This window comes from Gambusia affinis, linkage group LG18 (genome assembly GCF_019740435.1).
Source record: "Gambusia affinis linkage group LG18, SWU_Gaff_1.0, whole genome shotgun sequence".
Classification (NCBI taxonomy): Eukaryota; Metazoa; Chordata; class Actinopteri; order Cyprinodontiformes; family Poeciliidae; genus Gambusia; species Gambusia affinis.
This window is the reverse complement of record NC_057885.1, coordinates 654873-680306: the sequence shown is the minus strand read 5'-3', so window position 1 is coordinate 680306 and position 25434 is coordinate 654873. Positions and strand designations below refer to the sequence as shown.

The 25434-nt window shown below is 40.7% G+C and overlaps 2 protein-coding genes across 3 annotated transcripts in view; one reads left to right on the top strand and one right to left on the bottom strand.

Annotated features, from left to right (window-relative positions):
• Nucleotides 1-8104, bottom strand: part of trmt44 (tRNA methyltransferase 44 homolog) — a 13459-nt gene extending 5355 nt beyond the window's left edge. Inside the window, exons 1-9 of the mRNA XM_044097067.1 lie at nucleotides 7502-8104; nucleotides 7307-7427; nucleotides 5995-6214; nucleotides 5801-5869; nucleotides 5493-5600; nucleotides 5237-5308; nucleotides 4499-4605; nucleotides 4042-4225; nucleotides 1497-1836 (exon numbers count right to left, since the gene is read on the bottom strand). Coding sequence (XP_043953002.1) covers nucleotides 1497-1836; nucleotides 4042-4225; nucleotides 4499-4605; nucleotides 5237-5308; nucleotides 5493-5600; nucleotides 5801-5869; nucleotides 5995-6214; nucleotides 7307-7427; nucleotides 7502-7844 — 1564 coding nt within the window. The 5' untranslated portion in view covers nucleotides 7845-8104. The remainder of the gene's footprint in view (nucleotides 1-1496; nucleotides 1837-4041; nucleotides 4226-4498; nucleotides 4606-5236; nucleotides 5309-5492; nucleotides 5601-5800; nucleotides 5870-5994; nucleotides 6215-7306; nucleotides 7428-7501) is intronic.
• Nucleotides 7472-25434, top strand: tnk1 (tyrosine kinase, non-receptor, 1). 2 transcript variants are annotated; one of them, XM_044097065.1, is made up of 14 exons: nucleotides 7472-7609; nucleotides 15282-15462; nucleotides 16891-16949; nucleotides 17051-17218; nucleotides 17317-17469; nucleotides 17561-17838; nucleotides 18926-19052; nucleotides 19203-19349; nucleotides 19473-19567; nucleotides 20498-20713; nucleotides 22198-22262; nucleotides 23077-23540; nucleotides 23636-23731; nucleotides 24967-25434. In XM_044097065.1, exons 2-14 carry the CDS (start codon nucleotides 15300-15302, stop codon nucleotides 25141-25143), a joined length of 2208 nt encoding a protein of 735 aa, XP_043953000.1. In that variant the 5' UTR covers nucleotides 7472-7609; nucleotides 15282-15299; the 3' UTR covers nucleotides 25144-25434. The 2 variants fall into 2 exon arrangements, with proteins under 2 accessions (XP_043953000.1, XP_043952999.1); XM_044097064.1 differs by lacking the exon at nucleotides 7472-7609 and adding an exon at nucleotides 11332-11646.

Sequence of the window (25434 nt, the reverse complement as noted above, 5' to 3'; positions counted from 1 at the left end):
ATACACACACCACCCCAACCACTGGCGCAGTAATGCAGTATTGTTACACAGTGCAGTTTGTTCCTGCTGATTTAGAAGTTACATACCAGTGTTTTTAATTTTATTTTTTTATTTTTTTCACATACCCTGATACTAGAAAACCTGCATCAAAATTAACTGGAAGCAAACAGTCACTTAAAACATCAGAAATGACTCCATGGAAGTATTTTTAAAAATGCACATATTTGTTTGAGGACGCCTGGGAACAAAAGGAAACCAAACCACTCACTACTAAACCCTGGTTCATCCTGAATTTACTCTTTGTTGTAACGCAGCAAATAGCCGCTGGAAAACCTCCGCACCAACGCACGCTCATGCATAAATCATCAACGGTGGTGCATTATTCATCCAGTCACAGTCTCCCGTTTTAATCCCCTCTCCATCTCATGTACAGCACCATTAATTTCAACACTTACAAACTAGCTGAGAATTTGCTGCTTAAATCATAGCAGTCTCGGTAAAAGAGAGGAGGGGGGTGTCTACAAAGATGATGTGTGGGTGGCGTGCGAGCTAAACTTTCTGTGCGCCGCTCTCTGAAGCGTGTGGCGCAGGGAGGGTGGAGGCGGAGGCCGAGATAAAGAGTACAAAGCAGCGGAGCCCCCACCTCCCCTCGACGGGATGGGGTGGTGACAAGCGGGCTGCGAAAAGAGGCGACTCCCACGAAGCCGCAAGAAGCATTATTTAAGGTAGCGACAAGAGGGAAGCGGCTGTTTTTAGCGTTTTAATAGATGCACGCAGCAGCGGAGACGCGGTGATGAAAAACAGATGTTTAAACCTTCTCTGGCACTATACAAACGAATCTGCTTAAACACAACATCACATTCGGCGTCACGTACTAGAAAGCATCACTTGGTTAAATTAGGAGCATTAAACCGACCAATCAGGAACCGTGTTGCATTTAACGTGTGTATCCCGCAGCCAACTCTTTTTATTGACGGTGTTTAAAGGTTTTCTTTCAGAATTTGGCCGCATTTTTATGAGAAAGAGGTGATTTAATTTCACTTAAACACTAAAACTCATGACACAAAATACAAACAAATATGTGTTTTTGGTTTGGTTTTTTTTAGCAGAAGGAAAACTCAGATTTAGTAAGAAGCATCTAACAAGAAGCATCTGACATTGTGTGTTTCCTTATTTCAAGCTGAAAAATGTTTGAGGGTTTTTTCCTACAGTGATTCAAAGAAGCCATTTTGGGATTTCCCATTTCTTATATCTCAGCCAGCCATTGGTGTATCTAAATGTATGTTTTGGGGGCCATTGTATTGTCATCAGGTCCACTTTTGTTTGAGCTTTATTTGTTTGTTTTTGTTTTTGCACACTCACAAAAAATTTGAATAAAGTTTCTTCCCCTGCCAATTTTAAACGACGACACAAGCTGTTCGAGCGACGTTTTCCAGTTGCAGTGTTGCTATTTAGGGTTACATCATCCAGTGGTTGTTACTGTTGTTTTTGTTTACCTCCTTGGTTCCAGTCACCGCTGGACGTTGCCTCCGACATTCCCAGTAGAGCCTCGGCCACTTTCTGGACGACTCCGTCCACAACGTCCCGCGGTAGAGCCGAGCAGTTTCGAACCGCTTCAGCGCCGTCTCTGGGCTGGAAGCCGTCTCCCCACGCGCTCCCCGAGGTGTCATCGCACTCACCGCTGCCATGGCAACAATCCCTGCTTTTCCTGACGTCTGACCTTTGAACTGCTGCTCCTGTGGAGGCCTGGCGGCTCTGGATATAACTCGCCCTTCTTTGGTCGATTTCGGCCTCATCTGACTGCTTGTAAGTCCTCGACTTTCCCACCAGACACACCTGCAGGAGAGGAGCTGGACGTCAACACCGATTACAGGCGCAGAAGGACACGGAGTCATTGCTAAAAAAAAAAATTATAAATAAAACAAATGTTTTAAATAGTGTTAAAACAACTTTTGGGAGGTATTTATGAGGGGGGGAAATAAAACTTTTAGGCTATCTGACAAAAGAAAACAACAAAAATATAAAAGGCTCACAATACAGGTTCAAACTTCAACATTAGAACTTTATAACAGCGAAAATTAGCATGGATGTAAACTTTCAGGCTTTTAATGCCTCCTTTTGGATAAAGCTTTTAGACCGTGGAGCGGTTCCGGCTGATGACGGACCTCCTGTGAAGCACCCTGACGCTTCATGTGTCATTACTGCATGTATAAATAAATACATTTGCATTTCTCACTGCTGCCCTACCAAGCACTCCCATCACAGCCATGCAGCTCAAACGCCATGGTCGGATTTCTCTGGATGAAAACTGAAAGGTCCTTCTGTTACATTAGACAAATAGAAACTTGGATAAATGTATTTGAAGGCGTATTAAACTGTTACATTCAACATTTAGAAATAAGCCTCATCTGTCTTTGCGAACGTTTTGATTCAGCTATACTAGCAAATCCTCGGCAGATGTGTGTTATTTCTAATAAATGTGATCCTTGAATGAGGCTGAACAATATGCTGAAATTTGCTTCTGGATACCGTGAAGCTGGTAAAATAAAATCATTTTAGTGCTTTTTTTGGTATCTCAACATCTCTAAAGATGTGTAACGCTTTCACAAACAAAGATTAGAGCATCGTAAACCAAATCCTGCGCTTTTAAAGCGTTATTTGTACGTTTTATTTGTACATATGCCTAAAAATTTGTTTGATTTCCGTGTTTTACTTGGCACTTATGACTCAGTTTCAGGAAAGCCAACGCAATTTAACTTGAATTTGAAGTCGTCTAGAAATCCAACCGGTAGTAAAATGTCTCTAATAATATCTGAATGATTCAATCATCAAGTCAAAAAGCACTTATGTGCCCATTGAATTTTGCCAAATCAATATTATAAAGCAAATTGTTATAAATTTCCAAAAACGACAGCATTTGTGATGTGTTATTAGTCCTTTGGTCATTTATAAAATGGAAAAGGGAGAAACCTTTTCATTCTTCAAGATCACAGAGGAAACAGCTCCGTGTGAACGTTTTTAATCTTTTCTTTACTTCCTTATATTTTGTTTGTAAAAAGTCAAACAGGAACAGCAGAGACTCTGTGACCTGAACAAACCAATTCCTGGTGCAGTTCTCTCACAGCAGCTGGCAGGAAATTAGAAGATCGTGGCACTGCTTTAATGTTAACTCACATTTTTTTTTATTACCCTCTTTCTTTCCCGTCATCACAATGTTCTCACCACTCAAACCGAGTTGGTATGAGAGACAGTCAGAGTCCTTAGACGTGACGAAATGTTTGACTGGAAGGCAGTTTAATGCATAGCATGGGAGACATGACAGCCAATCAAAACTGCTTACAAACGGATGTGCTGTGGTGGCGCAGGGGTTAAGCACAACCCACATATGGAGGCCTTGGTCCTCGACGCGGCCGTCGCAGGTTCGATTCCCGGCCTGGCGACCTTTGCCGCATGTCTTCCCCCTTCTCTCATTACCCACTTTCCTGACAATTAACGATCAAATAAGAGCCAATAAAACTTTGAAGAAAAAAAAACTGCATCCAAACAAGACGTTCTGTATTACAACGACTTGTCCGTATGTTGTGAAGGTTTCTAAGCGGTGGTTCTTGGAGATTTGTGTTTACCCTCCTAAATGTGCGGATGTGGAGCAGCTTAGACAAACAGTGATTTTATTGTAGACTTATGAAGATCAGCATGCTCTCTCGTGTTTCCCATTTTGAAAAGAAATGGGCGTCCATTGAATGTCCTATTTACACCCTGGGAAACAGGAACTCTTTGATTCACAGCTTAAAAGTTCTGAACTGTAGGAATTGATAGATTCCACAGTAATTTTGGCACAGGTGAACAATGATTTATTAAGGCGGTCAGCGGCCGAATTTCGTTACATTTTTCATTTTGGAAAATTAACTGCAACTCTGTAAATGCTTCTCGCCAGGACTGCACCTCAAGCTTTGCACCCTTGCTGACGTTTGAATCACCAGCTTCCTGAACCCGAGGACAATCACGAAACTACGAGGCTGCTTCTAGTGTCGGCACACCTACACGTTTGGTGGAAGGTATTCTCAGGCAGTCTTCCTCGGTGCTGAAGCCACAGACTTGGCTGACCTCTGCGATGAAGTCGATGTACTCTTTGTACTGAGACTTCCTACACTGGCGCCTCTGGTATTTCCCATAGAAGTCAAAGAAGCAGCAGGGGAGGACAAAGAAACGGCAGGAGTAAGACGACCTGCAGTTTGAGAGAGAAAAAAACAGCGGTGCGGAAAAGTTTTCATGAAACATCTATAGCAATTTTTAGAGAAATGGAAAGTCCTCATCTTGTTCAGAAGGTGAAAGTTTAGAGGCGACTTAAAACGAGGCTCAGCAGAGCCACCAAGTGGTCGCTTCGACACAAGACACTCATATCAACACCCTCACACATCACCGTCTGTCCACTATGTTATTCCGACAGGAAGAGATCAGCTGGCACTTCGGAGCGTGATTGTGTTTGCTGATGACTCGCCTGGCCGCGATGACAGGGATCCACGGCGTGAGCTCGTCCGAATGGTTCCCAATCAGCCAGTCCGTACCCGGGAATAAGAAGCTCTCGCTGGGAGTAATTGCCTTTTCCTAAAATAGCAAAACCAGGCGGGGAAGTTGCAAATTGGTGTGATTTCATTCAGAATAACTTAGTGGAAACCATCCCCACCCTCTTAATTAAGCTCATTAAATCTGGTTTCATGTGGATTCTGCCAATTTTCTCTCGGATGGATTGGACAGTTCAGGCTATTTCCCCATCAACATTTCCAAGAGCACACCGCCTAATCAATCATTTAAATAATGTAAGTGGGGGAATGGAAGAGTGGGGGTTTTTTTTCCTTTCTTTTTGTGGCAGGTCTTTCTGAAAATGTTTTCATGTTTATATGAATTTGAAATCAGCAACATGACGGATTCTGAAATGAGTATTTTCTTGGAGTTGCTTCAAGAAAATCTGTGCAGTCACAAAAACGGCACTTAAAAACTTTAGGAAAACATTTGAACAACAAATACTGAAAGTGAAGAGGATATACATATATATATATATATATATATATATATATATATATATATATATATATATATATATATATATTTTTTTTTTTATTATTATTTTATTTTGTTCTGGGTTGATATCTCGCTTTTTTCATGAGACGATGCCACAAAGTGAAAAACCTGAACGCGCTGACATGAATCCTGCGTTCTTCAGGCTCCTCTTTCTCACCTCCAGCTCAGTCTGAGGCCCGTACATGTCCCAGATCCTCCTCCTGCGGACGTCGATGCCCCTGCCCGGGTGCTGCAACATAAGGTGTCACTTTGTAGTCACACTCTCGCTGTTACAAGACACTTCAAATACAGCTGTCAATGTTTGTGTGGCGTCAGGAGACGGTATTAAATCAAAACGTCCAAAGAGATCTACTAAGTTAGACGTTTCTGTGTTATTTTAGTCGCCGATTTAAAAGAAACACCTCCTAACTTACCCCTTCGTTGGTCAGTATGTGGACCAGGAGTCCGTTTCCACAGCCAAGGTCCACAAAGGACTGTGGGTCAGTCAGACTTTTCACCGCTCGCTCCTCAGCCCACAGCACCTGCAGTCAGAGTTCCATTGGCTCGATATCAGGAGAATTTAAGCAATCATGAACCGATGGGCTCAGCTTTGGATATAGAACAAAGCTCTGCCTCTACTAATCTTTCTTATTTGATCAAAGACTAAAACATCCTCATTTAACCAGCACAATCTCGACTGTTTTGGCTTTAAAGCAGCAACAAATAGCAGCTCTGAACCCACCAGGAGATAAGTAGCAATGGCCACATCTTCATACACAAACTTCTCCGGGTCTGTGACCTCAGGCCAAACCTAGAAGCAGAAAGCAGATGAGAACCCTCCATGGATGCTCAGGCCAAACCTAGAAGCAGAAAGCAGATGAGAACCCTCCATGGATGAAAAGCTCAGGCGGCACCGGAGCCTCGGCCTCTCCCCACCTTGACCATGCTCTTGTACTTCTCCTTCAGCTGCTGGTACGTGAGGCTGTACTTCTCCACCGGCAGCAGAGACAGCGTGCTCTTGAACTCGCTGCTCTTGCACTCGGCGGCCCAGCGCACCAGTTTAGGCAGCAGATCCGAGGACAGCCAGGGCAGCTTGGGATACGCCACGCCATCGGAGAACCAGCCGTCCGACGTCAACACATGCAGCTCCAGCGCCCTGCAGGTAAACGAGCAGATACAGCCGAAATGAGATGCTTATTTACAAGAAGAAAAAAAAAAAAAAGACACCTTTTGTCTCACTGTCTGGAGTTAAATCGGAACAAACTTTTCTTGCTTTAGGTCTGTTAGAATCACCAACATTATTTCTATTTTCTAAATGCCACATTAAGAGATAAGAAGCAGAAGAATATGTGAGAGATTTATTTTCAATAGGAATGCACGATATTGGATTTTTGGTCTATGTCCGACTTGCCAATATACTAAAACTTATTTGGCCGATAACTGATACCAATACTGATATTTTTCCCTATACCTACTTACTGAAACTAAATGGCTTTCTCCAATGTAGAATTAAAATATTTCATTATCTTTGTCAATTTAGCCTGCTACCAAATGCAAATGCTAAAAAGGAAGCAAGTTGAAAATGATGCAACACTTTCAGCACGCATTATGTTTAATGTCAAATTTATTCATGACATTTGGCCTAGAGACAATAACACTCACACAATGCAAATTTGACGCTGTGCTGTGCTGCAGGCGTCATTGTCACTGGTTTGTCATATTAAAACGCCTTTTATATCGGTGAGTAATTTTGATGGAATGGCCGATGTCCGATTTTAAGTTTTACAGCAAACATCAGCCGATGCCGATAATATTGTGCATCCCTAATCTTGAAAATCAGAAGTTTATATACAGAATGATTGCTGTCTAATTAAATAATGAGGGAAAGCCCAAATTATGTTGTCATGGCTTTGGAAAATCCTGGTAGCTAACAGATACATTTGAGTTCATTTGAATGTCACCTGTTGTCATCAGACAGCACCCTTCAAATGAACAAGAACAATTACGCCTCAGCACAATCTAGACTAGTAATAATTTTTCGAGCAGCGCCCCTATACCTTATTGCATTCCCACTGTTTAAGAATCTGGATGACTTATAACATTTGATGAAACCCTGAATCGAGTTCTCTGCCATGGCAAAACTTAAAATACACCTTTAAAGAGAGTGGTCCTTAAAAAACTGTGTATATGATAAATGGTTATGGTTCCTAAAACCTGTTTTTTTCAGATTATTCAGATTTGAACTCACCATTGCTCACAGCCTTTACTGCAGAGCCTGAGCTGATAAATGTTGCACCTCTTTAAGGACGCCCTCCCTGCTGCCGAGTCCTCCTCAAAAGGAAGAAAGGTGACATGTTGTCTGTCAGAGTCTGGAGGAAATAGATCAGATCAGAACACCACAGGTGACAGGAAACTACAACTCCAGCTCTAAATGAGCTCTTACCTTTTAACACAACTTCTTTCTGCTGCTTTGCACCGTAACAGTTGACTTTGGGAATGAAGGTCCTGACCGTGGAGGACCAGGGCTTGTCCTTCTGGTGGGTGTGTGCAGGTGAGACTCCACCACAGAGGAACTGAAACACATCCTGTAGCAGCTCTTCTTCATTACTATCCAGCAGCTTCCTCAGGTCGCCTGAGTCCACATCTCTGCTCTCCGTCTGCGTAGCTCCACAAAGACGCTTATTGACAACATGAGGCTTCTTCACCCACACCTCCACCGCTGACCAGAAGCCTTCAGGAAGACTTTTACACCCGGATGGAAACTCAGCATCTGAAAGTTTGGGCATTTTCTGATACAGTCCACTGCGACTCGCATGTTACTCTTAACATGAATGAAGCAGCGAGAGTCGTCAGCTGCCCTGTTTCAGATAATTAATTTAAAAAACGATTTTGGATTATAATCTTACCAAAAGAAGCTCTGTTGTATTTAATTAATCCCTCCTGTTTGTTTTAAAAAAAAAAAAAGCAATATTTCTGTCTTTCTGTTCCGAGATCAGGTTGAGTGTCGCTTTATGATGACGCCACAAAACGCATTGTCTCCTAAAACCACTAGAGGGCGCCATTTATCTCTGTGAGAATGTACATGGCAGACAGCTAATTATAATAAGAATAATAAATTTGATTTATAATGCCCATATTTATATAATGTATTTTATACATATATTTCCAAATTATATTTCCTTTTCTACACAAGGAAAGAAAGAAATTAGTCAGGTAAACGTAAAAATAAGTACCGTGCGGTAAAAGTACTCCTAAAAGTGTTTTGTTTCTCCTCTGGGCCTCCGTTGGCCGTCCACTCTAGGGAAGGTTAATCACTGATTCATGTTTTTATTTTTGTGGATTATGGCTCACACTGGGGTTCACTGGAGGCACAGAGACCTCAAAATGGTTTTGCAACCCTTCGCAGGCTGATAGGTGTCAGAGAGTATGTTTCTCATTCCTTCTTGAATTACTTTACATTCAAGCCTGAAGTTTTACTTTGAGACGTCTTATGGCCTGCTTCCTGTTGGCAGTCAGGTTCTACGTAAGCGATATGCTGATAACACATATCTGAGAGCAATCAGATATAAGTGTGGCTGATGAAAATAGAAATAATAAAGTATGGCTAAGCACAGTTTGAGTAGGGTAGCAATTATTTTAAACAATGTCATGTCATAATTCTGGTCATAATGCTTCATCTAATGAACTCTGTTTTTTTGGGGGGGGGTTTAAAATTGATTTTAAATTATGTTTTCCTTATGTCCTTTATGAACTGTTTCATATTTACAAATTAATTTTTCCCCCTATAAGCAAACTGAACTGTACTTAAAACTTTTAAGTGAGTACTGAGTGCATGAATCTACTTGTCCTGGTTTAAAACATCTGTGTGGATCTGACTTAAACCTTTTCTATTATACATTTTATTTCTTGAGAGGCATACATTTCTCTTTAAAACTTGATTAACACTTTCTTTGTATCTTCATGGACTATCTTATTACTGTTTTGGTCTTTTCACTACCGATTACAGATCATGATAATGTCGTACTCCCAGTGGGACCACAGCCCATCCTGGAGGCAGATTTTGTTCTTCTCTTTCTTTTTCTTGGCTGTGTGCTTTAGGTAAAGTCAGGGAGGTTTCATGTTTCTTCCTTTGGAACATCTCTAACCTTCGAGAAATATTTCCTGAGCTGGTTTCTCCTTATCGCATGTGTCACTCGTGAAACTCGGAGTTTCAATCACTGTGATCTGACTCTGCGAGACGAAAGAGTTCAAACACGATTACACGCTCTCCTCTTAGCTGCACGCACTTTCAAAGGCACCACAGGTGTTTTTATTCTGAACATATGTCAAATTCTGAAGCTTACATGTTTTGTTAGCCGTTTTTTTCAAATAGGTTTTATTTTATAATTTCACACGGCCATGTTCATTTGTCGTATTGACTCTGCAGCTCATTTGGTCGTTTCTAAAATGCATGACAGAAGGGAAAACAGATCATTGAGGCCACTCTTGTTTGGACTGCAGCTCCACTGAAGTTGTTTGTGTGTTTTAGAAAATTCAGTCGAAGAGCAGGGAGTTGTGTTGGAGAGACACTTTACCAGGAAGTTGCTGCTGCCTGTGCATAAAAAAAATCCTGCTAAACTTGTTTGGCAACAGACAGCAGGTATGGCAGAAAGACGGATAGGCTGAAAACTATTTGCATTCGACTCTTTGACTCGATGCTGTTGACAATTTTTCTCTTTGTCTCAGTCTAATTAAACAAAGAACAAGCAGCTATTGCAATAGTAAATGTCCAAAATGAGTCAGATTTAAATGTAATAATAATAAGGTAAGTCAAGCCACAGATAAAACAAGTCTGATGATGTGTTTAAAAATACCAACACATTACAATAATAGTCTGTAAACCTGATGCAAATAAGAAAAGCTCAAATTCTTATGGCCAAGAAACTCATTTGAAAGAGATTTTTGATCACAATCATCTTTTTATAACCTTATCTCATTTTCTTTAATGTGCTGAAGATGACAGTCTGAACACTGTGAAGTGGAGTTGTGTTCAGAGTCAGGCTTTTGTGAATGTTTCTCTGGTTTCACTATTATTTTCACATGAAGAAAAGTTTTGTTGTTGTATGGGAATATTCCTTTAAACTGTAAAAGGAAATTACCTAAGGCGACACGTTGTAAATTGACTAAAAGGAACAAACATTTGCTAGTAAATTTTTTTTAATTGTTAGCAGCAATCCAAAAGTCCCTGGGACAACATTATTGTGTGTGAAGAGAAAGAAAAGACAAAATTAGATCAACCTACGATGGCTAAGAAAGGTTTTTGTTTGCCGGGACTATTTGTTATGTCATAAACTAGTTTCTAGAGAATCTAAAGTAGAAAAACTTGTTCAGTAAATTAAAGATCACTGACTTAACGATCTTAAAGTCAGTGAGATCATTAAATCTCACTGATGGTGAGAAAATAGTAACTAGCTAAAGTGATCTAGCTGCTTATTTTATTTATTTATTTTGAACAGAGAAAAGTAAAAAGAGAAAAAGTACTAATCATAATAATAATAAGTATTATTATTATTATTATATTAATAGTAAGACAAATAGGTCAATTGACATGAAATTTTAGGGAATTTGTTGGGAAAGCAGCTTAGTATTGAATGAGTTATATAATCTAAAATTACTTTGTTCCACCTAATTAAAAATTTGTAAAAATATTGTTTTCTGGTCAGCTAGCTAATGTTAGATGGTGCTGTTTTATTTGCTAACAGATAAAATGTTGTTTTCTTATAGCTAGATATTAAACTTGTAATAGTACACTAAATCATCCTTATAAGGTGCAAACATATTGAAACACAAACTTTGACAAAACGTTAACCTTCTAATAGGATAAATCCCTGAGGTAAATTAAAAATAAACTAATAACAGCAATATTCAGCTGCTATTGTAAACATAGCAGCTAAATATGTTTACAATATTTAGCATGCCATATATTGTAAACACATTTACAATATGTTTAAAATTAACTAAAATTAATTTTATTTAATTTCATGCAATAGTAATTAAATAAAAGTATTCAGCACAATAAAAGTTGAACGGGCTGCATTCACTAAAACAGTTTCGTTTAAAATCGTTTGTTTACATTTGGCGAGCCGGTCCAGCTGACACGGTGTTATGATGATTCAACCTGCAGCTTCTGGAGGTTTTCCTCCTATAGCTCAGGTGAGAAAACTCGGGAAGGGGCGTGGCCAGGTGAGAAACCGAGGAGGGGCGGAGCAAGTCCCTGGAAACCCGCAGGTAGATCACAAGTACAGTCTGTGCCTCTTACAGCTCGGAAGAAGACCCATAAAACCCACGGACTGTATTGATATACTTCCTCGGTAGAAGCAGCCTATGGTGGAGCTTTCGCATGGTGACATGCCGTAAAGACATTTGGTGCTCGACCAGGATTTGGATCGGGATTTTTATTTTTATTTTTCCGGGTCGAGTCTTCAGAGGAGCCTGTTGGAGGTTTCGATTCCGACATGATTCACCTGTTTCTGTTGGTGTGTGGTTGAAGACAGAGCCGCCGAGTTGAGGAGACTGAACATTTTTCATTATTACTACTTATTTTCAACGGTAAGGAAACCTAAAAATAAATAAATAAATAACGTAACATTCGTATTTTAGCATAAACAATGGCGATATTGGAATGGATATAACTTTAAATGAATAATTCGTAAAGTGCATTGGAGTAGCAGATTAGCTGTTCTTTATCACTTTAAAGTTGACCAATGACAAAAGTGTGCATTCTTATATATATTTATCCTTCTTTATTTGTATTTTTCTTTTATTTATGTGTCTTCTTTACTGTTTTAGGTTTGAGAATTAGATTGCTAGCTGTCTAACAATGGCCTAAATTATGGAATGAAATAATGTCATGCATGAGTCAAGCCTCTCTATATGGGTTAATCTTCACGTGAATCAGTGAAATTAACAAATGATTTAGTTGGATTCACCTCACTTGATTGGTCAAGATCACATAGTTAAACCTGTGTTATTAACAGGTTCTTTAGGTAGATTTTTTTTTTTAAAGCTACATTTGAGTCAGGAAGTAAATAACTGAGCTCATGGTCACACATACCATGAGGGTGTTCAGTAGCTGAACAGGTTAAACATTCAACCCTCTGTACACAAAAAGAGTGATGATCACAAACCTCTCCGTTCAGCAGGGTGCTTTTTTAAAAAAAAAAAGAAAAAAAAAAAGATTTTTTTAATAGGAATTTAAATGCTAGAAATGATTTCCCTTCTTCAGTGTTTGCAGACTAATTAAGTTTGGGAGCGTCCCGGTAAAATTGAGCACAAGTCTCAGCTTGTGGGTTTCTGCACTTGAATTGCTTATTTTGAGCAGCCTTGACATTCAGCCTGCCTGCTGCAGAGATTCTTTTTTTTTTTTTTTGTTCCAGTGAGAGTTAAAGCTGAAGCTCGCTGACTGAAACCTGCAGATAAGAAGGCATTCAGTCACTTCAAAAGTGGGAGGCTTACACAACGTCACTCCAACCTCCTGCTTATCAATATTTACTGTAACAGTGGCCAAGATGAAACTGGAAATGAAGCGTAGACCACCTACATCATGGGACGATATCAAGTCGCGCTGCCCTCTTTGTGCCCTTTCAACACGCTGTGTTACTTCAGAGTGTTAAATAGATGCAATCTCTGCAGGATCCTGTCAAACTGGTGGCTCTGAGCCACAGACAGGCTGACATTTCCACCTCCTGGTTTTCCACCAGGCTGCAGGAGCTGAGAATATGGAGCAAAGGCTCTGAACTTAAATATTACGAAAAGAAAGAGAATGTTGTCGTGTTCAGCATAAACATCTTTTATCTGTTTTTACTTTAATTTATTTGGAAAAGGTGATTTACTTCTATCACCGAATTCAAGAAGGGAAACTCGTATAACTTAATTACACACATGCATGCTTCAAGCCTGCATTAATGTTACCTACGACCAGTGATGGCATAGTTACTTTGAAAAAGTAACTTAGTTAGATTACTGACTACTTGATTTGGAAAGTAACTAAGTTACATTAAAAGTAACTTTTTAGTTACTTTCAGCAGCTGCTAACCTCCTGTGAAAATCACATTGAGCTTTGCCAATACCTAATTGTAAGCTATTTTATAATGGTAACATCAACAATGTGTCTCCACTGATGAGGTTGAACTGAAGAGGAGATTGTACAAAAGAATTAAAAAACGTGAATAATTTGTGTGATCCTCTGTTGTCTGAAAAACTCTAAGAAGGATTTTAACCCCCCCCCCCCCCCCCCCAGGTTCTGTGTTACTGCCCTGCATTTGGTGTCAAAGCTCACAGAGCTCTTCCTGCAGCTCCACCACTGAGATGGCTGCACAGATTTGTGACACTTATCTTAATATTAATAATTATAGTGGCGTTAACTTGCCATTATAATTATTGGAAACTATACGGACACGTTTATTCGTGGCTGTTTTCACGTTTATTGCGCTGTTCATATTAGTCTCGATGTTTGCAGTTTTCTGGAGCGCAACGCGAAGCTTGACGTCATTCAGAGGTAATATATTAACTTGACATTAACAAAGACACAGCGGGACGGATCATCCGGGAAATGATGGACAGGGAGAGACTGAGTAAGACTACCTTAATGACGGACAAATTCTGGGATTTATTATGAGTCTCTGCTTATTCCAAAGCCCAAATGAGCAACTTCACGTTCAAAAACGAGCCCAAAAAGGCGCAACCCGCCACTCATTAAATTTGCAAACGACTTTTTTTAAAAAAGAAGCCCAAAGCCGCTTATAATAATCGGACTTGGCGACAGAAACTCAAAATAGTTTCAGTTTTTCCACCAACAAAATGTGGATCTCCCTCCATTGTTTACATTAGAGACGTCGGGCACTCGACAAGTCTTGTAGAGGAAATACGATTCAATAACAAAAGAAGATAGTAACGCAGTAACGGAAAGTGATTTTGAAAAGTAACTGTAGTCTGACTACTGGATTTGAAATAGCAACGCGTTAGATTACTCGTTACGGAAAAAAGTGGTCCGACATCAGTAACGCGTTACAAATTAACGCGTTACTGACATCACTGCCTACGACAAATACCTACATTTTTGTTCATCGCAATAAATTCAGAAATTAGCAATAAAGGAATGTTACATAATAGCCTGCGCAATGATGGAGACGGCTGCTGGCTTCAGTGTTCTCCAGACAGTCAGTCTGACACAAAGAGTGCAGAACACAGAAAGTTGTTGCTAAAGAAGCTGGCTGTCCACAAAGCTCTGTATCAAAGCACATAATGTTGTCAGGTTGTGGCAGTCGGTGCTTTGAAAGACACCACAGACAGAAATATTCACAAGATGAGCTACATGGTTTTCTCAGCTCTCAGACCAGAGGAAACGTCAGCAGCGTCTTTGGCAAAGGGGGGAAAAGGTGCTTGGTTGTTATTAAGAGGCTTAAAATCATCGTTTTTGGATTAAAGTAAATAGTTGTTTGAGGTTCTTTGTGCAGTTTCCACAGTCAGCGGGGATTTGTGATGCTCTGTTGGCTATCAAGACCATCACTGCCAAAAGTATCAGCATCTGGTTTAATGACTGACGGCCCACAAAACAAACCTGAACCCCATAAAGAATCTCTGAGGTACCGTCAAGAGGAAGATGAGAGACACCAGAACCAACAATGACAACAGCCTCCATTCTGCGCCGCATTGATGCAGTAATTCATGCACAGGGAGCCTTTACCAAGTACTGATCGTACACGCAGTGGACGGTACATGGACAGACTTTTCATCAAGCCAACATTTAGAAAAATTTGCTTTAGTTTTCATGTAATATTAAAACTTTACAACAGAATTTCACATTTTCTTTAGCTGTTAGGCAGAATAATCAGAATGAACAGGAATAACAACATTTGAATTAATTCAACGAATTAATGTTTAATCAATGTTCAGATTTATCAGGGTGCACTGTTACACTCCTATGCTTCCAGACAAACCCTTCGGACTTTGTACTCAAACTGAAGCTGAGAAATACTCCCCCATCTCAAGAGCTCATTGTTAGGTTTCCACGGCAACATTACGAAGCAAAACCTGGCTTCGTTTCGAGTTTAACCAAACAGGGTCGATTTTCGAGGAGAACCGCTGACACAGAACGCGGTTTCTAATGCAGATGATTCAGTGGCGTGACCACGAACTGTGAATATCTGAGAGTTTTTAACACGCCTCTGTCTTCCTGCCTACAGGCTTGTCTGGGCCAGGTCATGCTGATGGACCAGGACACTCAGTGGCTGCACCAGCTGCTGGCTGAAGTCCAGCTGGAGAAGTTCTACGTCCGCGTCCGAGACAACCTCAACATTACCCGCATGGAGCACTTCAACTACGTCAAGGAGTCCGACCTGGAGCGCATCGGAATCAGCAAGCCAGGTGGGGCTTTCAGTTTTCACGCTGGGTGAGAACTTGTGGTCTTTAAGTACGACTAAAAAATGCCCTCTTTTGCTCGAGAACCTGTAGAAACGAGAGTTTGAAATACTCATTGTACTAAAGTGCATTTTGAATACCCTCCTATTTGTTTGTCTCATGAAGTGTTTGACCTGTACAGTACTTATTTAAATGATGCCCTAATGGCTACTTTGGCATTGTTTGTGGCAAATGATGTATTTTCGGATGTAGCTGAGTTCATATCGTCCATAAAACACTTTAAAACTTCAATAGGTTGTATATTTATATTTAATGCTGCAACATGCTACTCCCTTGTTTAGTGCAAAGCATGTTGCATGAAAAATATTATGCATCGTGTTAATTTTTTTATATCAGTTAAATTAGCAGTAGCCCAGGGCTAAGAGGGAGCACAGCAACAAAAAAAAACCAAATATACAGATTTATGTCAAAAGCCCTGATTTGATACCTGAAATAAGATCAGAACCTCCCTGCTAATTATCATGACGTTAAATTATCGTTGCAACAGTGTTAACAATCACCTCTGATCTTTTTGAAATAGATATACATGGATCATGTTATGTATCTTGTTTTAAATTTTAGTTAAATGTCATAAAACATAATCGATGAAGAGTTATTCACCTACTTGTTTGTGTGTATATCAATATTTATGAGGTTTTTTTTCCTCATAAATAATCGTTACACACCCAGGGTTTCCCCCTGGTGCTCTGGACGCTGAGCAGTCATTCATCCAGCCAGCCGCTGTGTTTTTGTGTTAAAAAAATGTTTCAAGTTGACAGGAAATTTGAAAATATCACTTGATAGTTATGAATTAATGGAAGACTAGAAGATCAATGCCTAAACACAAGCTATAAAGTCTTGAAAAGAGGCAATAATTAAGAAAAAATGAACAAATAAGCAATGCTAAGCCTGGTGGGAAAACAAGTAAAGCCTGGTGGCCCGCCAGGCTTAAAATACACTGAAGGAAACCCTGCATACTTAATGTAATATTTTTCAACTTGCATATTTAAAATGGTTTCTTTTTTTGCTTATATAAATTCTTTTTTTTTTTTTTTATAATTTCTCTTGTTGACATTAATCCAGATTGCTAACAACAAACAGGCAGTGTGGCTGTGCTGATGACAACCTCAACACTATGAACACAGCTGAAAGAAGCTGAGAGCTTACAGATAGCTCTTCTTTTATGGATAACGCTGCTGACCTTTGCCCCTTTGCTGATCAGTAGGGGAGATGTGTCTTTATGTCGGTCTGCTCCCACTGTGATCCCCAGAACCCGTTGTCCCCGTTTCAAAAATACCGAGCTCAGGAATTTAAAAGAGTCAAAGATGAAACGAACTGCAATCACTCACCTAGCAACACTGACAGCTTTATCTTTTTTTTTTTTTTGCTCTGCAGCACAAAGACGATTATGGGAAGCCCTGAAACGCTACAAGACAGCTTCGCGCTCACGAAGGGTCCGTTAGCAAACCGTTTGCTGAACTTTTTTATTATTATTATTTCAAAGCGATGCTCATGTTTGAACTGGAGTTTCTGACGAGCGCGTTGATTCACACAGATGTTCAACAGTCGAGACGGAGGGGAACAGTCCGGCCCAGTTCAGCCGCAGGAGAGGACTGCGCCTCGTCTGATCCAGGACAGTGAGCTGATTCTGGGGGAGAAGTTGGGCTCGGGGTCCTTTGGGGTGGTGAAGAGGGGAGAGTGGCAGACACAGACAGGCAAAGTGGTAGGAGACCACACAGGAAATCTGATTGTCGCCGTTGTGAATATTAGTGGGTAGCGTGATGTTGTGTGTGACCTGTGTGTGTTTTTATGAATGCTCAGTTCCCTGTGGCTGTCAAATCACTGCGGAGCAGCAGGTCCACGCAGGCCGACACACTCGTAGACTTCCTGCAGGAAGTCACCACCATGCAGTCCCTGGACCACCCCAACATCATCCGACTCTACGGCGTGGTCCTCACACAGCCCCTCAAGATGGTGAGCTGATATCTCAGATTTCAGGAAATCCCCACCTGTTTTCCAGCGCGGCGATGCACACCTGTTTTTTTTTTTTTTTTTCCCCACGTAGGTAACAGAGCTGGCCATTCTGGGCTCATTATACGACACCCTGCGGGCGCGGCAGTTCGAGTTCCCACTGCTGCGCCTCTGGCTCTTCGCCACCCAGATTGCGGCAGGTATGGACTACCTGGAGAGCCGGAGATTCATCCACAGGGACTTGGCTGCCAGAAATGTGCTGCTGTCCTCCAAGGAGGTGGTGAAGATCGGAGACTTCGGTCTGATGCGGGGCTTGAGTCGGGAGACGGACCATTACATCATGGGAGCACACAAGAGGATCCCGTTTGCGTGGTTAGTCGACTGGACACTTTGACTAAGCTTTCATAAAGCTTTCATAAAGGACAGTTGAGTGGAAGAAAAATCATCTGTTTATAAAGTATATAAGCAACCTTCAGAATATTACAAATAGGACTGGACAATATTCTTATCAGTCAATATTGATAATTATTCATTAGTTTGTTTTAAGCATCTGAAATACAGCCAATCTATTGACCTATTGACATGACATTTCCTGTTTTATTCCCTTTTTCTTCTCGTGCTGCTCCACTCATTTCCTCCTTTCAGTTCTTTTTATTTTTAAGCAGTTAAGAGGCGCAACGGTGAAGCCTTAAACTTCTGTCGCGCATGTTACGCAACAGGTCGTTGCTAAGTAACCAAAGAGTGAGCAAGTTGTTGCTAGGTAACTAAACAAGGAGTGAGTTAGTGGATGCCACCAACCTTGCTTGGCTGGCCTTGAAGGCTTTTCCTCTGCCTGCATCTCCCAGAATGCTGTGCGGTTCTGGATTGGAGCTCAGAGACGTTATCAGACGGATTATCTGTTGTCAGTGATCATGTGTTCATTTTGATACATATCGTTATTGATTTATTGGCCAGTCCTAATTATAAAGACAACTCTATAAATGAGTTGAAAGAGAGGAGTGGAACAAACTCCAAGCTACTTAGTGTGACGTTTTCACAGTCACCGGCGAGTTAGCTGACTCTGGAGGGGCTGATTTCATTCTGCAGCAGGGCTGGGTATCTACGCCAACATGTCTTTTATATTAAAAATAAAAATCATTCATAAAAACTGACCTGGAGAACACAGAAAATCTACAGGAGACTTCAGACTCAACGACTCCAACAAACCTGGAGAGCCACTGGGTGCACGTCCTGTACAGGAAGCGTAGCCATGGTTACGGCAAGGGCTAATGCGAATCCAAACAGTACATATACGTACTATAGTTTTTAATGTGCTCACTTTGGACGTAAATTGCTAAGTGGAAATCCAGTCAATTGTGATTTTCTCCAGCTGTAAAAGCCACAATCTGCTAGCTCAGCAGAAACAGACGTTTAAAATCAGTCACTGTGTGTGTAATGACAACAGCAACCCTTTCTCTAGGTGTGCCCCTGAAAGTCTCCGAATCGGCTCCTTCTCCCATGCCTCTGACGTCTGGATGTTTGGTGTCACCATGTGGGAAATGTTCACCTACTGTGACGAGCCTTGGTTCGGTCTCTCGGGAAGACAGGTACGGGCTTGCAGCACCGTCCAAGTGTTGTTTTGATGTTTTTATGGAGCCAGCTAACGTTTGGAATGCGCCTCCGCCCTTTCTGCGCCGTTTGTCGCATCTCTGACTCAGTGTTGTGGTATCACAGCAGACTGACTCTCTTTGGTCCAGATATTGTTGCGTGTGGAGAAGGAAGAGGAGCGACTGGAGAAGCCGCCAGATTGTCCTCAGGAGTTGTACGCCGTCATGAGGAAGTGTTGGGCCCTCAACCCCGTCGACAGGCCCAACTTTGCCGATCTCATTGCAATGCTGGCAGAGGTCGGTCTCAGTGATGAAATCTCATCTTTTTCCACCAGATAAAACCCAGTCAGCATCTTGAAATGCTGCTTTGGTTGCACTCGAACGTCACGTCTAATGGGTTTTTTCCATCTTCGCTTCCAGGCTAAGCCGGCACAGTTCCAAGTAACAAGAGAATTTTCAGAGCCCAGAAAACTTTCTCTCGCTCCAAACGACACTGTGACGGTCATAGACTATGGGTGAGTGAGAAAGAGGGGAGAGTGGGATTAGAGGGAAAACAAAAGAACCTCGACACAATCAGCCTTTGTTGTTTAAGACGTAGGATTTGATTTAGCTTTCTCTCTGCAGTGCATTCCAGCGGTAATCTCAGACTCCTCGGATGCATTCGGCTTTGTTTGTTGAACAAGTCGAGCAGCTCCACTGCGTCTCTGCCGCAGAGCTTTTATATGCCGTGATGAATCTGTAGTTTGCACTTTCTCTGTTTTTATTGGTCTTTTGTTTTCTGTCATCTTTTTTTCTTCTTCTTTTGCAATGTTTAATAAACTCATTTGAAGTATCTACAAGACCAATCTGACCATGTAATTCATGCGTTCAATTTAGCTTAAATAGTGTAAGTTACTATAAAAACTGCAATTCAGGTCAAAGTCTGAACAAAAACCAGTATGAAAGCCTTTCATTTTCCTTGAATTTAGATTTTTAGACAGCGGTTTATTAAAGCCCACATTCCTTTTTGCCGTTCTTATCCAGACCTACTCGACTATTTCGAATTTCGTTAGTTTTTTGAAAGGTCTAAATCGGCTTTTTCATAAATTCAAGACTTTCCACTTGCTGAATTACATTGAATCAGTTGGAATAAAGATATATATATATATATATATATATATATATATATATATATATATATATATATATATATATATATATATATTTAAAAGTATTTATGGAAAATTTGTAAATAGACATAAAGTTTGAATTACACTCCTGTCTGATTGAGACATTTAAGATGAAGATCCATTCTGTCACTTTTAGTAAAAGATCTGAGACCCAATTAAAACCTGAAAATATAAAACAGACACTGCAAGTTCCCTCGCATTATTTTCCTCTGCTGATCACCGACGTTCACCTTTTTGCCTTTTAAGCAGATTTCCTCCGTGTCTCTGTGTTTGCAGGCTGGAAATGAGCGAATGGCGTGGCCAGAATCAGAGGACGCTCGCCATCGGCATGTTTCCCGCCAGCCTGACGAAGCCCGCCGTTACTGCGGGGCCCAGTCCACCTTCTTCTGGCGGCTCCATCATCTCCAACCCAGTGAAGGGCAGCCTGCACCACCTCGGGCACGGAGACGTCCATCCTGACCGCAGCTGGGGCTCACCGGAGGGGCCGGAAGAGTCAGTAATTCTCCTCCATCTCACACTGGATATATTTAGTTCAGTTTTTGTTCCTATGAAGTCCTTCCTTATAATCGCTAGTTAGAGAGAGAAATCGCATCAGTTTGTTTCCTCGTAACCGCCCTCATATTCTAGCACAGTGGAAATGACAGTATCTAGAAACATGAGCCAATCATCTCCTGCGATCAGCATGGCTGACAGACAAAAGGAAACTTCCCCAGCTGTAAAGTGACTCAGTAGTTTGACCAAGTCGTATCTAAAACGTCATTTGACTCGTACAGGAATCACTTGACTTCTTACAAACAAGCGAGGACTTCCGTCACATGAATTTCTTTGTGCTTAAGGAAATGGATCGGCTGGGGCCAAAGTTTTGTGTTCTCAATGTTTTTGCGGCTTCTGCTTGCAAAAAAAAAAATCTTAATTTCTCAAACAAAACCAGCAAAAAGCTGAAAAATTGTTGATTTTTAAGCACGTTTCAATGTTTTTCTGTCCTTGTGTCATCAGACAGGGAGTTTATTGTCTTTTATTGAGTTCAGCTGTGCACTGATCTTTGACCTGTTGTCAGTCAACATGCAGCTCATATTAATTGGCACACTGGGTAAATATGTTTAAAAAGTCTTCAAATAAGTTCTGCTTTTACTTCTGTGGTTTACACTGCTGAAAAAGGGAAAATTTGAAAGAACAAAATCTCATGTTCACCAAATAATGACACAAATAGTGAAACCATGTGGGAGCATTTTGTAATTTAAATCTTACTTTTGAAGTATATCATTATTTAGAAACTTTGACAGGTGCATTTCTTGTGAATCATTTCAAAATGATTTTATTGATTCTTTTTATTGATTCTTTAAAGAGTCTGCAATAGTTCAAAACTTTATTTGTGATGTTTATTGATTACTTCACCAAACTGAAAAGTTTGTCGCTCAGAAAATGTCATCTGTCTCAATGTGTTATTTAGTTACTTATTTGTATTTTTTTAAATCATTTTAGTTTTTAAAATATCCTAATTTTCACATAATTTTATTATTTTTCTGTCTGATTACACCATTTTAGGACTTCAGATATTGGCTAATACTTAGCTAACCTTTTGGCCAAATAAAATTTTTTTGGATGACTACTTTTTTACTTCTACTTAAGTAAAAATATCTTCTATCTGTGAGTCTGGGAACAATGTTGCCATGAATTCCTGTAGATTTTTTAATAGAAACCTGGTGGTTTCTGCGATTTATATTTGGGTTTCATCGGGTGATAAAGCATATTAACAACAGAAATGCTAATAATTGGTGAAGTATAAAAATCAGTTTTTCTTCCAGCCTACTATTTATTTTCCCCTCACTGGTTGGATTTTCTATATATGCAAATTTCAGGCAACTATGAGGGGTTTTTTTTTAGGTTTTTTAAAATTTCTCTATCAGGAAGGTCAATAAAAATGGAGGATGCTATTGACTTTCAGTTTAACATGTTTATTGTTTTCATGCCTGCAGCAAAAGCAGCTGGAGGATGGGACCTGGCAGGGGGCGGGAGGCAAGCAACTTGCAGAAAATGGCAGGTAAGAGCTAAAAATACACTGAGCTGCTGCATTACAGGAAAAAAAAAGAAACAACTCTTTAGATCACGAAAGTGTGGTTTACTGAAAACTGTTCCACCAAATAGGAAGAAAATAGAAAAATAAAGTATCCCTAAACCTTTAATTTATTCATTTTTTAAAAACGGGTTTATTTAAAACATGATATTTTCCATATCCGCTGGTTTTAAAGGAAACAGTATACTTGAAAAGTATTCATCATGCCACTCTGCCCCCTGTTGGTTTAATTCAGTAACTGTTTTTGCCGTCATACTTTATGCTAGAAGTTCTGTATTTCTGCAATAGCAGCTGAGCTACATTTTCATTTAAAATGTAAATGTGAGCCCAGTGGAAAGTGCTTTTAGTGGAAAATCACTTTTCAAATTCAGACTATTTACCATATTTAATGCTTCTTCTGTGAAAAATCTGCCATTCTTTACTTGCATTAAACCAGTGGTTCCCAAAGATTTTCTGGGGCCCCCTCTGGATTACAATAAAATCCCCCCCAAAAAAGAAAAGAAAATCAACTGGGCACACACATCGTTCAACCAGACATAAATCTATACACATATTTTGTTTTCAGACTCCACTGAAGTTTATTTCACACTTCAGGTAGCAACAAAACAAACTACAAAACATCTTTACAGTGAAACACTTTTGTATAACTGTTTTTTTTTACTGCTTCCCTGCAATGGCACTGCGCCCCAGATAGGGGGCGCGCTCCACACTTTGGGAACCACTGAATTAAACTATCTAGCTAAAATCTGTTTGTTAAGTATTCATGTCTCTTTGCTCTCAGGTATGTCTCAGAGCCTGGAGTCGGTTCTAGGTGGCGGTCGCCCCCAGCCTCAGACCACAGGGCCTTTCAGAGTGGATCAACAAGGCCGGTTCGTGGCCCCCGCCATGGTCACCCAGAGCGTGATGGTGCAGAGGGATCCGCGGCGCTTGAGTGAGGCCAACCTTCCTGTCCCTCCCCGGCCACCGCTGCCCAATCTGACACGCCTGAACCAGAGGAACCAGAGGAAGCCCGCGGCTCAGCCGCCGGTGCCCCCATCCTGGGCTTCACAAATGGTCCTGTCCCCGCCGTCGCAGCAGACACAACCCCCGGTTCAGTTTCCTCCCCAGCAGGGCATGCTAAACTCCAACCTGGTTAAAATGTCCCAGATGGCGCGTTCAACGCCGCAGCTGGATGACGGCCAGAGAGCGAGGGACAGAGAGAAATCACTTTATCCGCAAAACACAAAGGAGAGTCTTGTTGCACAGGTAAGAGAGAACTTTCTGATTGGTCACAATGTTTTTTTTTCTTCTGAGTTAAACCTCGGTGCTTGGATGTTAAAGCTGTTTGTGGCTCTGCTCAGGTGATGGAGGCGGTGCACGGCGTGACGACTGAAGAGGTGCAAAGTGCTCTTCAGTGTAACAACTGGAATCCAGTCCGGGCTGAGCAACAACTCAAGGTGGGACTAGACAATGACACACACACACAAAGAATGCAGTCGAGTACAAATATGCCGGCAAACATGTATAATAGCCCTTAACATAAAAACAGATATTGTTTCTTTATATTATTATCAGCCTAATCTCTAACTAAAAAAATGTGTCAAATTCCAGCCTTTAATTTGAGTAAGTTTTGTCAGGGGGAAATAAATCCTGTGTCAAGAGGCTTTCTAGCAGAGGCCACCAGATTTTTTATTTTTTATTAAAAAACATCCTGGTATTTAAAAGTTTAGAACATTATTTACCTTAACGAGGCTGGCCTTTGATCCGACTGCATCACAGATCCATGAGCTGCTTTCTTAAATTTATGTAATAAATTTATAAATAATACAATTATTAGCTTAATGTATCATTTTGCTAATCAATTTGTTAGCTAAATTTATTTATTAGCTAAATAAATGCTAATTTATTTCACTAATAAATGACCATTTATTAGCTAAATGCTATTTGAGATTCACATTTAGCATCACATTTATATTTGTTAAGCTAGTTACTCCCTAACAACCAGCTGACATGTTTATCACTGCTAATTGTTGCTAGGAGTTTGATAACATTTTTAAACTGAACTTCTGACGTTTTGCAGCTCTATTCTTTGCATTTCTACTTTGAACCAGCGCTCCTTTTACCTGAGTGCATTTTTTTAGCAGCTCTACCCACCTTTGTGTAACACGTCGATATATTTGTCTACCTCCTGAATGTGCATTGTGACGGGATAAACGTCACAATGCATGTCTTTTACGTCTGAGCTGTTGTTTTTCACACTGTATTCACTGCTTTGTCTTGATATGGCAAAGCTTATTTGTGTAGATATTTTCTCGTAGCCATTTCTGGTTCATGAAAATCATCAAACCTCACTTGAATGGCGTGTTCTCGTCTTTCTCACTTTGAAGACATCGGCCTCTGTGTTTCGTTATATTTATAAACCTGGATAGGACTGCAAACTAGAGCCTCTTAAAACCACAAAACAACTTTAAAAATTAAAGTAGAATTTTTTTTTTATTTGCTTTTGTTCAGAATACAAAAGAATGAAACCATGCTTAGGGAGCAACAGACACCCTAATGCCCTTCTAATGACGCCCTGGGCAACTGTCAATATGACCCCCTGAATGCTAATGCAGACGTTCAACGACCCCACTCGTAAAATCCAAATGAAAACATGAAACTGAACGTTTAACTTTTGTTTCTGTCTCCTCAGGTCAAGCAGCTTTACTCGCTCAGCCTCTGCTCCGCCGAAGACTGTATGAAGGTCCTGGAAAAACACCAGTGGAACCTGGAGCACGCCAGCAGATACCTTCTCTGGGTGACCCGGGAGGACAGGCTCGGCGCCGGAGAGAGGGATCGGCCTCAGATTAGCGCAGAGAGACGGGTCTGAAGAGACTCGCAGACGTCCCACTGGCTGAAGCCGGACTTCATCAGCAACACCAGGCGCTCCCAGAACCAGCTGCTTTACCATGGGAGCAGGACTCAACCTATCAAAGCAGAAACATGAAGGTTTACCAGGGACTAAAAGCCCCTGACTACTGTTTTTACTGTTTTTACTGTTTTTTCCCTCACTCACTGTGCCATTATTTAGCATGTTTTTTTTTTTTTTATGTGGATGAATTTATGTGTAAATGTAGACTTAGACATTCTTTTGTTGAATAAATATGTAGATAAAAATGAA

Coding starts and splice junctions, on each gene's coding strand:
- tnk1 (XM_044097065.1), top strand. CDS start 15,300: ATGCTGATGGACCAGGACACTCAGTGGCTGCACCAGCTGCTGGCTGAA. Junction 20,714..22,197: donor TCACCGGAGGGGCCGGAAGA/GTCAGTAATTCT, acceptor TCATGCCTGCAG/CAAAAGCAGCTGGAGGATGG. Junction 23,541..23,635: donor AGGAGAGTCTTGTTGCACAG/GTAAGAGAGAAC, acceptor GGCTCTGCTCAG/GTGATGGAGGCGGTGCACGG.